The sequence below is a fragment of the Polyodon spathula genome, chromosome 5 (genome assembly GCF_017654505.1).
Source record: "Polyodon spathula isolate WHYD16114869_AA chromosome 5, ASM1765450v1, whole genome shotgun sequence".
Taxonomy (NCBI): Eukaryota; Metazoa; Chordata; class Actinopteri; order Acipenseriformes; family Polyodontidae; genus Polyodon; species Polyodon spathula.
In genome coordinates this window covers 64203630-64216868 of record NC_054538.1, presented here as the reverse complement: position 1 = coordinate 64216868, position 13239 = coordinate 64203630, and the positions used below count along the sequence as shown (strand labels likewise).

General features: G+C 36.1%; 1 protein-coding gene across 13 annotated transcripts in view; it reads right to left on the bottom strand.

Moving 5' to 3' along the window:
* LOC121316157 (serine/threonine-protein kinase MARK1) overlaps positions 1-10461 on the bottom strand; it is an 85551-nt gene extending 75090 nt beyond the window's left edge. For 2 of the 13 annotated variants that reach the window (XM_041251002.1, XM_041251005.1), the window contains exon 1: positions 10054-10459. In XM_041251002.1, coding sequence (XP_041106936.1) covers positions 10054-10104 — 51 coding nt within the window. In that variant the 5' untranslated portion in view covers positions 10105-10459. Of the gene's footprint in view, positions 1-10053 lie in introns of all 13 variants that reach the window. The other 11 variants (XM_041251001.1, XM_041251003.1, XM_041251009.1 and 8 more) reach the window with 7 other exon arrangements.
* Positions 10462-13239: the final 2778 nt, after the last annotated feature.

Below are 13239 nucleotides of genomic sequence, written 5' to 3'. Positions count from 1 at the left end.
TGTATTCTAACACTAAAACAAGTCTAGTTTGTTAAATTCCACTGTAATAATGTGCAATACACAATGCAATTGTCGTCCGTCAGTCCTGTGCACCAACAGAAGCCCCAAACTGTTAAGCTAACAGCTACTGTTCACTGCTACTGTTTCTTAAAATAATGCTTATGAACAGCACTTCTGAACCTAATCTCCTGCATAACACATTTTCATGCAGGTTGACATTAAATAGTCCCTTCCAGGTGTGTTTTTAGTCTTGACTTAAAATGTAAATGGTCCCAGCTTCCCTGACAAACAAAGGCAGAGCATTCCATAATTTTGGAGCGCTACAAAAAAAAAAGACCTACCTCCCGTGTTGCTTTTGCTGACCCTAGAAATAACCAGCAGCCCCGCATCCTGTGATCTCAGAGTGCGGTTTGGAAGATACATGGTCAGTAACTCCTGCAAATAACTAGGTGCTAATCCTCACATGTGTCTGTGTTTGCGTGTGTATCTGTGGGTGTTGTCCAATGTGTATGTTATCAACCAACAGCTAGGACCCAGGCAAAAAAACGGACCATCACGTTGATAAAAATACTTTAAACAAGTACTATTTCCTGTGAGTGTGCATATTAGCAAGCTCAAAGCAAAGTGTTGTTCTGTTACTCCAATGTGAAAGGTCAGAGAAAAACAATTAGGACCTTGCTTACACCCTATGTTGCAGGTCCTGAAAGATGCAATTGTAATAATATATGGAAATACGCAAGTTTTTGTACACGGTGTAGTAACATTAATTCCTCAAAAAAAAAAAAAAAAAAAAAAAGTGAATTCTCTTTGCTTTATTGTATGTGGGTTTTTTTTGTCTTCTTTGATTTCCATAAAATATGAAACATGTTTGTTCTGGTTTATTTCCTCAGATTTTAGTGATGTGATTTAATAACAAAAAAATTAATTTAACTAACTGCGACTTACTTTCTTATTTATTTATACTCACTTAATGACTGCCAATAAATTGTTTTCTACACTGTGAAAACATATTGCTGTAAAAAGTCTGCTGCAAATAAAGCAATTTGTGTAGTCGAGGGAAAAAATAGAGAGATGAGTCTCTTATTAAATAACAAATCTGCTATAATTGTAATCTTGATGTAATTCAGAAAATAACAAAATAGATGTGGCAACTAATTAACAGTTAAGTGAAACCAGTCAGAGTTTTAGCTTTAAAACTCCTACATAAATTGAGTTTTTTGTGCAATATTAATATTATCATGGTACATGCGTTTAGACACTAAACAGCTTTTTAAAATGTTTTTTTTAAAATGCATCCTTATTTATCTTAAACAAATATGATTCGCAATGATGTATTTGCAACATTAATATCTGAAATATGTCATATTTCAATTTTGACAAATGAAAAACATTGGATTAACCAGGTCAAAGTGAACTAGTATTCATACAGTACAAATTAAAAAACATTGCAAATCTGAAAGTCAACAAACTGAAACCCCTGTGATTTCCACAGCACAGCACTGAGCGCTGCAGAACACTGCCTGCAGAGTTGAATTAAATCACTCTCCAAAACACGTCCGTAGCAGGCAGAACTAACTCGGATGCTGGTATTTAATAAATGGTTCCTGTTTCTGAAGAAGGTGCTTCCCGTGTTTTGGACTGCAATGTTTTACTGTGTTCTATATTGAATATGTATCTTTGTAAATACACCCAACATTGCATCTCAACCTTTTGGGATAAGCCATACCAAAGAAACATTTTCAAGAATAATGTCTACATACAGGCGTGTTAGTGATATGAGCGAGTTTCTGAAAATGTGTTCCTGCAAAGGGTGAAAGGGCTATTTCTGCGTACTGGTAAAACATCTGTACAGAGTACCAAGAAAACAGTTTGTCAAGGTAATTTTATAGTTTGATTTTCAAAACGATTTTAGGCTACATTTTTTTTTTTTTTGTATTTTAATTACTTTCCCACCTCCCAGCTTCTTCTTGGTTGTCCCATTCACGTTACTTAGGGGTGGTCTGTTGGAGAAACATGAACTTTACGAAAACAGAATTTAGTTTAGTTTTAGATTGTTGGGTTTCATTTAGTTAGTTAGTAAAAAGACAATTTGGGTTTAATATTAATTACTGGAGCAGAAAGACAGATAGTAAGGAGGAAGCTTTGAAGTGCACCAAATAGCAATTTAAAAGGGGACCCTGTGGTTTGTCACAGATCATTTTGGGGGACTAAAACCTTCAAAAGTTTAAACAATCTCTTTCCTTCCTTCCTTTAAACTTTATTGTTTCTGAGAGGAACATCAAACATGCTTTGATGTTACAATCACTTAATGTAATAAAACGAAAGTGGACTCACGTGATCAATAATATTACTGGTTCATAGGAGGCTTGTAAAACTTGCATCAGTATGTCATTGTCTTTTCTGGTTGGTTAAAGGTCATTAAAGGGGAATGTCTTTTTCTGATTGGTTAATAAATGGTATAACAAAGTGCACATGTGTATTCGATCTTTGATTCTGTTATGACCTGTGCTTAGGGAAAATGGAATACCCATCTGTTTAACTGTATTGAATAAAATATCTTTGTTGAAATCCACAACGGAGTTCGGAATCACAATAATTATGTATACTAACGGATGCATGAAGGAAAAAAAGAACATTAACTTCTAACTAATCTTTTATTTTTAAAACACTGCGAGCCAACTAAACAAGGACTGCTTTTCTTACCATATTTATTTAAGAAAAAAAAAAAAAAGATTGGGGAATTTGTTTAAAGCAAACTGGAGTGAACGAAATTCAGTGGCTCGAAACTGGACGGGATGACAGCTGAATAAACTTTTGCAGCAAGAAACATCCGACGAAAAGATAAATCTGGAACAGACTACGCGGAACGAACCACATACGTCTGTAAGTATGCGATTATTGTTGATATAATATAGTATAACAGCTGTTAAAAAAATTGTGTAGCATTTTAATGTGACAGAGATATTTTGGGAATTCTTTGGGATACGATTTCTAAACAGCCGCTGAGAAAGTTCACAGACCTTTGCCAAAAATAAGTACGATTTCTATTTTTAACAGTGCTTTGGTCGTTGTAAAAGAGTGATAAAATAATCCTAATTACAGAGTGTAATTGAAAAATGGAGGAAGCCAAAAGCTGGAGGCCCTGGGCAGCAGAAAGTGTGACAAAGCATTGTGCAGAGAGCCTGTACATTCTCTCAGAGGATGCAGATGTTTATGAATGTACTTTTAACGCATGTGATGTGTGCAATCAAAGGGAAAAAAGGAAGAAAACAAAACAAGAAAATTGTGTGATAGCAATGATTCAAACTATTAAATATTTAAAAGGGCAAAGTAGATCAAATACCTGAATTGCAATGTCAAATAAAAAATTTGCAAAGTGAATCAATAATGAATAGACGAGAAATACAGAGTTGCGGGATAGATTAAATTCTGCCTCGTTAGAATTGGGTAAAACTCAGAAACGACTGAATGACATTCAGATAGCACGTCTGGAACTATGGAATGTTTCAGGGGAAAACAAAAATAGAACTGTTGTGCAAGAACTGAGGCAAACAAAAGAAAAAACTGAAAAAGAAAAAACAAAAGAATGAGGCAATGCAGAGGAGAGTTGCAGCGTTGGGGTTATCACAGCATTCTGAGCAGAGCGAGTCAGAGGAAATGACAGACACAGACAGTGACACAGAGGAACTACGTGGGGGTACAGGAACAGGCAAGTGGTACAGCAACAGCCAGTTATGGCTGCAGCGGATGAGGAAGAGGAGGAAGATGAACAGCTGGTAGATACTGATCAGCATACAGGAGGACTTAAAAGTTCTCTTGGTAATACAGCTGAAAGAGTAAAACATAGACATGGTCAGCAACTGTTTTCAGGTTCCCCAAAGTGGAATAAACTGACAACAGTAGTACAAAAACAAGTTGCTTCCACTGTTACAGAAGAGTAAGGACAATGAGTACTGCAGATGGTCCGGGTCCAACCACATACAATTACGCTGATCAGCCGATGACTTGACTATCAGAACTAAACATTTTGCAGCAACATTTGCCAAAATTGGACGGTGTTGGGGATCCGACATAGTTAGTTGACAGGGTTCGCTCCTTACAGCGATCAAATGCTTTGACTGATCAAGATGATGTAAATTGTTAGAAGCAATACTGCGGCAGGATGTTCCTGTTCTAATAGATCTTGTTACACCCCCTCCACAGCCTAATGTTAATGATCCAATTGTCTGGCCAGTGCATGAGAGACGCTTAGAATTAATGTGCCAAGCTGTAGGATACTGTGTCACAGCAGACATTAGCAAAATTCTAGAATGTACGCCAAAGGAAGATCAACACCCTACTGAGTTTAATTCACAGGGCACAATGTTACATTCTGGGGCTTGGTTATTAATAAATATAAATATTGCGTTACTCCCACCTGTCAACATTTTCTTTTGACATTACGAGACTTACAGAGAGATCCTCTCACCGCAAACGTGGGTCGGGATATTCATGAATGCTTTATCACTTGGAGAGAATCGGTAGCAGATACGCTCCCTCCAAATGCAGTTAAAATGAAAGTGTCTCCAGTAGTCACCAATGAAGGTCACATTATGGACAACTGTTTTAATTGTTATAAACCAAAATATATGCAGAAAGATTATATAAGTCCTATGTGTACTAACTGTAAGCGACTTGGACACACTAAACAGCAATGTTATTCGAGAGGAGGAGGTAAGCAGGCAAGAGGACCGAAGCAGGCAGACAGACAGTTTCAGTCAGGGCAGATGCAGCACCAGTGTGCAAGAACTCCTACTGTTCCATCACATGCAGAGCTAATTGTATTGCTCCAGGGGATGCAGGCAAACAGCATTCAGGGGACACAGGCAGGTTTGATGAATCCTTTTCACTATTCAGCCCCACAATGAAGGTGTTGGGCCTTTAACGAGGTGTCACATTTACAAGGAGATTGTTTTGGTCGGTCTATAGGCTGTATCAACCACACTAGGCCAGTCTAGTGTGGCTGATACAGATTCGACTTTAACTATTATACATTCTGACCCACCTGATATTGCTTGTGCCTCCACTATGCACCATTGAGAGCAACAGCTTCCCTATTCAAGTACACTAGTTAGGGTGAGTACAATGGAACAAACCTAATTCATTACTTTTACTGACACCGGTATTTACACCACTTTATGTGTTGCTTGTTTTTTGTTGTTGTTTGTGTTTTAAGACTAATTAAACCACAAACTATTGGATTAACTAATACTGGCAGAGAACTGACTGCTATGCAAAGAAGAAAAACGCTATGCAATAAGAGTCTCACTTCCATTTACATATGTAATTCTGTTAATCAATTTCAGGGAAAAAAAAACGAAAAATGCTATTGAGATTTAAATGGGCACAGGTAGTGTACTCATTTGTTTGTTTGTTTATTTATTTGATAAAGCCATTGTTTGTATACTGCTAGCCTGCAATAAAACTCAAAAGGGTAGCAGCAGACAATGATAGAATTGGGAAAACAAATTGGGATTTCGAAAATAAACTCCCAGAAATTAAAAATAGGCAAATTACAAGATCATGTGGGACAGGAAGGATTGCAGCAATTGTTTAAATTTGTTTTATACTCATTTGAAGCGTTTAAAAAAAAAAAAAAAAAAAACACATGGTGAAGGGGTTCACATTTTACTTTTAGAAAGTTTATTTTTCGATTCTGGGTGATATCCTCAGAAATAGTAGTTTTGTGATAAGATAAACAAAAAGGAAACATCACACTTCTGCCTCAATTGAGGTTGTGAGAATAAATAGCCTTTTTAAAAGTGAAACAGATCATTAAAGCTAAAGCAGCGATCATTTTTTGTTTTTTCTGTTAAGAGAAAGATTATGCAAAAAAAAAAAAAAAAAAAAAGGAGTGAAGGACTCCATTTAAAGTCCAATTGAAATCGGATATTATCAAAAGAATTAATACTGCATTTGATTTTCTTCTAGGTTCTTAAATGAAGTGGTTCCTGATTCTGATGGGAGACTCAAGTACTGGAACATGGGTGGAACCAACAATGGAACATTCAGATAATCACATGATCAGAACCTTTACTCTCAGACAACAGTACCATCGAAACTGCTGTTCTGTTGGAAAAACAAATGCCTGACTACGAGATCACCCACCATGGACATTTTTTGAAAATAATGTGACATTTGAATGATTCACTGTAGTGTTGAATATGTCTAAAATGAATGGAGGGAAATTAATGTTAATATTATTTGTAAGAATGGGTTAGCAATAGAAAGTGCTATAAAAAATGCTTATAAAGAATGTTTTTAGCTGTGCAGACGACCAATACAGTTTGGGAAGATAACTGATAGCTTTGAAACAATGCTGCTGCTCAGAAATAACCTTTAGATTATTTTTCTTTTTTCTCATTTCTTTCTTTAGTTTCTAGTTGAAGTAGTGTAAAGCAATGAAACAGGTAGAGATATCAAGTGTTGTTTATGAAGGAAAGAGCATCTTTTGAAATAGTTTGAAAAGGGACTGTTGGAGAAAGATGCACTTCAAGAAATTACAGTTTAGTTTTACATTGTTGGGTTTCATTTAGTTAGTTAATAAAAAGACAGTTTAGGGTTAATATTAATTACTGGAGCAGAAAGACAGATGGCAAGGGGAAAGATACCATGAAAATATCTGGTTACTTGAATTTGTTACTAAACGGCACAGTAATCAAGTCCAGCTTCAAAACGCAGCCTAACACACCCGCACCCAACGCAGATCAAGCAAGATAAACCAAAATTACAACAGGTAATTCCCACTTAACGTTTAGCGAGCACATAACTCCAACAACATCCAACAAGTTGTTGATGCCCTCTCAGAACTGACCAAATAAAATTGCAAATTAACACACTGACTTTGTTTTATTTGTTTGCATTATTAATATTTAACACAACAGTAAATCAAACACAACTTAAAATAAAGGAAAGAATCTCTGGCGGCAGAGGTAACCTTCACAGTTACCAAGCCCGCTTGCAATAAGCAGAATTGGGCTTGTTTTTTGAGAGTAGTGGGTTGTAATTTGCATAAACACCGACTCTAACATGGGTTGCGCTTGTTGTGAAAGACAGTGCTGCTTTCTTTTTCTCGTGAGACTGTAACCTTCCCCTTCTGTCTCACAGACGGATACAGCAGGCAGTGGCAATTTTGGGAAAGAGTTAATGCACTTCAGTCCACTACCCGTATTTGCCCAAGAGTGGTGTCAGCCGCCGTCCGGAGAGGCAGGGTTTCTAAACCAGGGTATTATATGCAGCATCACCTGATCCCCTATATGCTGTATTGCCTGAATGAAAGGGATATATATATATATATATATATATATATATATATATATATATATATATATATATATATATATATATATATATATATATATATATATATTATATATATATATATATATGTATATACTATATATATATATATATATAATATATATATATATATATATATATAATATATATATAGATATATATATATATGTATATAATATATACGATATGTGTATACACACCCAATATATATATCTAATATAGATACTTATACTATATATATATATATAAATATATACGGTGATTTGGCCAGGGGGCGGCCCCGCCGGTTTTCAGCCAATGTGATCTGTACCTGTTGTATCAGTTTCATTTTATACCTCCGAGTTCATTTTTAATGAATGAGTCATAAGACAAATTCATTTTAGTATTCACTGCCAACCCCACTAATGACATTTGAAAAACAATTTGGGCAAGAGCAGTAAAACCATACCAGGTGTAAACAGCAGATTGGTAGTGCACTGCCCTGCTCTGCCTCATTGATGACTGGGCAGTACAATCCGATGACATCATAACCCCAACTGAAAACACAAACTTCTGGGACACCCGCCTTAAAACTGCATGTAGCAATTAACAGATGAAGATGCACTAAAATACAGATTTTAACTAATTACTCTTTATTACCAGAAAAATAAGTATGCTACTTTTCAGGCAAACCAACCCCCTAAGGGCACAGATGAGATTTACTGTTTACTGTTCTCCACACCAGAATGCTAGGATGAACAATAGCACCTAAAACTACATAAAGCAGGTGGTACATGGTCCGATTGGTTTCTCATAATAACGAATCACTGTACAAAATGCTGTGCACACCCGAGTAGAATATTAAAAGGGTGTAGGGCGGCATCCCCCTTTTTGACTAATTTCATAAAGATTTCAGAAACAGTACAGAACAGGTACCGCGCATACACACACATGCAACAGAGAGGGAATTTTAATTACAATGTCACAGATATAAAAACGCTTGACATCACACCGCTTTATATGGGGCTGGGAGTTGAAATTAGACTGGAAGCCTTGAAGCAAAAAATGAAAAAAAGACTAATTCTGAAGCATTTTCACAATTAATTTCCACAGTATGTGAAATACTGCAGGGAGCAACTCAGGAAGTTGTCTATCTGATAGTACCCAGTCCCCTTGGCTTAATTCCAGTAGGGATCACAGGAGTCCAAGAATAACTATCTATCTACAGCCTACTAGGTTTAACTGCTACTTACTTCAGTTAGAAAACTTACAACCTGTCCATTCATGGATAATGAGGAAAGTAAAATTAAATAAATATAGCTACCTAACCACCAACCTCCTCCCTTCCCCCCTACCCTTTCCTCCTACCTCTCCTGCCCCCCCCCACATTCCCATCTATTCTCCTTCCCCTCCTCCTCTCCTTTCCCCTCTCTCCTCCCCTTCCCCTCTCCCTCCCTCCAGTACTGGCTCTGCATGAACCTCTGACGGAAAACCTGTCAAACTCAAATATTTTAAGTTTTCTTTTAACTTTCATGAGGAGAGAGATTTCAGCAACACATACAATTCTGCAGTCAAACAAATGTCTTTATATGTAGTATAATGATATTGTACACATTTCAGTAGTTGCAATACAGGTTTACATACATATTTAAACAAAAAGCGAGTTGCAGTGTATAATGCACAGTCATCCTGCTTCTAAACATCAAGTCTGCACCAGCATCAAACACTGTGCCACTGGCTCTGGCTCTGTGCACTCACACGCAATCAACAATGTATCAGAATCTATTTATTCAGTTGGTTTTACATTCCTCCTAATACCGTATGAATGAGTCATTGCTCTACTTAACGGGAGAAGCTTCAGACTGGCAATAACATTACTGTGCTGCGATTTGACACGCTATTTATTTCAGAGCATTGCTTTATAATAGTACATAAAAAACAAGCCTGACTATCCAGTTACAATTTTACTTTATTAAAAAAGTGATCAGAAAAAAAATAAACGACCTTATAATCTCCCTAATGTGGGTTACGAGTAGAGGCCACATTCCGTAACAGAGTTTTTTTCCATTCGTTAGGCTTTGCACATGCATATTGATGTAGTCCTACAATTATAATATTATGCCGATTTCGATAGTTTCTAATGTGCATGTTTCTGACGACTGTACAGCAATTTATAAAAATCAGCACTACGTTGTCGCCTCTTTGTATTTTAGTGCCACATAAGTAGGGCACAAAAACACTATGTGCTTCACTGAAAAAACAGCGTGCAAGACACTGTTAGCTTTTAGCACCGGTGAAACACCTTTCAATTACCAGTTCACACACGATTCCAGTACACACCATTAACAAACGTTGTGTACAGTCCTACATAATAAATCAGAATAAAAGCGAACAGTAACTGGGACCAGTAGTAACACCCAAACGCGACCAGCTATTACTATGAATAATAATTACAACAATAATAATGACAATTTTTTAATGCACACGAGTAGGCTACTTTTAGATATTCGGGTTTTTCCCCCAATCAATTAGAAATAACATGTTAAAAGTGAAACAAATCCATAGCAATATTTTCCTCGGTTTCACCGCCTCGCCAATAATTCTACAACAATCTTCACTGTAAATACAACGTCGACATCGGTAATTTTAACATGCACACGGCGCTCAACACCATAATACTAGTTCAAATCAAATAACTGTGGTGGTAAAATTAACAAAAAATCTTGCAATACTTACATTTTCAGTATCGCGCTCATTCACAGTGGGCAATGGCGTTCTGGTCGACATTTTGTGTTTTTAGGCCGCTTCGCAAAGCAACAAGCTTGGGAACGAAAGGGGGGGCGGGTCAAAGGGGGTGATTTTTTTTCTATCTTCTACACCTCCAGCGACATTTCGAGCCCGACCAGTCGAACCCCAGTCTCTTCCACTACCACATACTGCGCTAAGGGCCCAATGTGAGACAAGGGACCTAAACGAGGTTGAAATGTGCCCCCCTAGGTATTGCAAGCAAGCACTGCCGAAAGAGAGACAGAATGGGAGATCCTATGAAACTGAGACGCTCGCATTGATCCACCCTGACAGACACAGAGAAAACGAGCAAGAGAGAGAGGGGAGTTTCAGATCACTGGAGGAATAGCCTCCTGCCCTCCTCAGGAAGACAATCAACCACTTCCAGTATCTCCTCATGGATTGCTGCGGGCCGGCCGCCTCCTCTCGGTTCTGACGAACAAGCTTGGGGATAGTTTAACGACAACAGTATTTACTGTCGCTATTCGTAAAGAGATGTTTCTGTAGTCGTCTACCTTACGGCCTTGCAAACTAAACCCATTTTTTAAACTTTTTTGTCACAAAACACTTTCGCGTTATAAGAACTTTTATTTGTGAGATAGGGTCGTAGTCATCAATCACAGTTATATATTTTAATATTATATATTATTCAATGAATATGATATATTGTGTGTGAACTAAATCTTACTTTTGAAACAACTATTTAGTTGTATTATTATTATTATTATTATTATTATTATTATTATTATTATTATTATTATTAATAAACCAGACTAAATCATATTGAAAAATACCTATATATACCTCTATTCAAACGTACTAGGACTCGGAGCTCCTTCTTCTGACGCAAAGTAAGAATTGCATGGATGGGAGGTCCTGCTGCAAAATGTACCTACCGTATATACTATACTTTTATGATTTACATGACAAACATCATAAAGTCTACCATAATTGTTGCTACGTTATAATTATATTTTTATTTATATTAATATATGTTTAATCCTTTTATACTTTGGCAACAGTAAAACCTTTTTGTCATTTTAGAAATTTTCAAATATAAAAACATATTTATATATATATAATATATATATATATATATATATATATATATATATATATATATATATATATATATAATACAAAATAAAAAGTGGGTAGATCTTTTTTATTATACTATGCTTGTTGACAACTAGCTGGTGATGACATGACTAGCTCATGTGTTCATGTGTCCGTAATGGGGGTACCAGGCATCTATTAAAATTGTACCATGTTTCCTATATATGTTTCTATTTTGTAGTGCATATATGTTTTTTCAAAGTAACTTCTCAAACCCCATAGATTTCAATACTAAAATGTATTCAAAGTCACTTACTATAAATGAAAAACAATATGTTGACCATAAAGTATATTTTATATCCCGTACATTTTCAAAATATTTAATTTCGTACTGGTTTAGTTCCCGTTTGTGAGTATTCTGTTTTAACCTCTACTGATGTTTTTGCTTAGATCACTATTTGATGTTACCGTACTGTTTCAGTGTACGTTGCTTCCAAAAGACTCCCCAATCAAGGCTTTTATGAGAGGCAATGCTGCACAGGCTTCATTGCTAAATGTTCTACAGAACGGTCTCCTCACCTCCCCACAAATTGACCTTGAGTTCACTCAGTTTCTAAAAATGTTACTAAAATGAGAGAAACTAGCCTGTTAGTAGCAGTGTTTTCTCAGACTTTTTATTTGTTATGTTGATAATAGCAATTATTTAAATATCAGCATAGCAAAAGTGACATAACTGGTTGCATTATTTAATAATTTACATTTGCAGATGTGGAGTTTGTTAGAAATTGTAAAACTATAGCATCTTTCATATTAAAATGACTATAATTGGCATGTTATAATATTGAAATTCAAAAGTTAAACACCATCGAAATGTCATTGATTAGAAACTGTTATTGTACTTTGTTTGTCAGTGTCATCTCTGATGGTCAACGAGAGGCATGTTCTGTGTGGGCAACTATGTGTTTAAAACCCGGTTTTGCTCATTAACAGGACTTGCTAATTAGTATTCAAATACAGTAGAAAGGGTTTTAAAATTTTTTAAATAGACTCTGTGTTGCTTCAGAATTACTAAACCAGTAGCCTCTTGGTTAATATCCTAGACAAACTTCAGAGGCAGGCCTTTCATTTTCTGCTGGAATACCTCATCAAAGTGCTTGCTTTAGCAACTGTCAAAGTATTCTTCCAGTCTCCAACAGTGCCTGTATTTCAAATAAAAGAAACAATAAATACAGTGGTAAAGGAGTGCTAACTAGGGGGTTCTCTCCATTTTTTATTAGCACTAGCAATATTATCACTGGACAATATTTTCTTCTGTTGAAAATCTTTTGGTTATTTAACATTTTTTTTCGTTCAATTTGGAACATGTATGCACTGTGAAAATAAGTCATTTCTGCTTCCTGTTGCTGAGATGGTCTAGCTGCAATCGGACTGTGTGATCTACAGCACAGGAAGTCATGATTTGATCAATAATCTTGTACTTGAAAAATCTGTATGTCTCTTAATACAATGCTTTACAATCCCTGAATGGTTCATTAGAATAAACAGCATCAACAGATAATAATGCGCACAAAACATAGATACATTAAAGTCATCAGGGGCACCAGATTCGACCCACTTATACATTTACAATCTAACTTATTTTTACCATGGTTGTGGACCTCGGTACTATATATATAACATGACTTGATGCTGGTGAGTGCACATCATGGTTGCTGCTTAAAGCATGTGTCTGGAAAAATCTTGTGATCATTGTCATTTAAGATACCACTTGTAACATGTTCATGACCACCACTTATTTGATTTGATCTGTAGGTCTAATATATATATACATACATACATACATACATACATATGCAGTAGGGGTTGTAGCATTCTGTGGCCCGTGGGACGGACCACTCAGCGCTGTGACGTCACAGTGGTCTGGACCATTCCCTGCCGCTGTTATATTCTGATTTCCCAGTTGTACATTATTAATTTTCTTTATGGCTAATTATTGTTTAATTTTCTCATACTTACTTTACAGTGATATAATTAATGCAAACGTTTATATCTAATAGCCTAATAATGGGTCCGAGACCA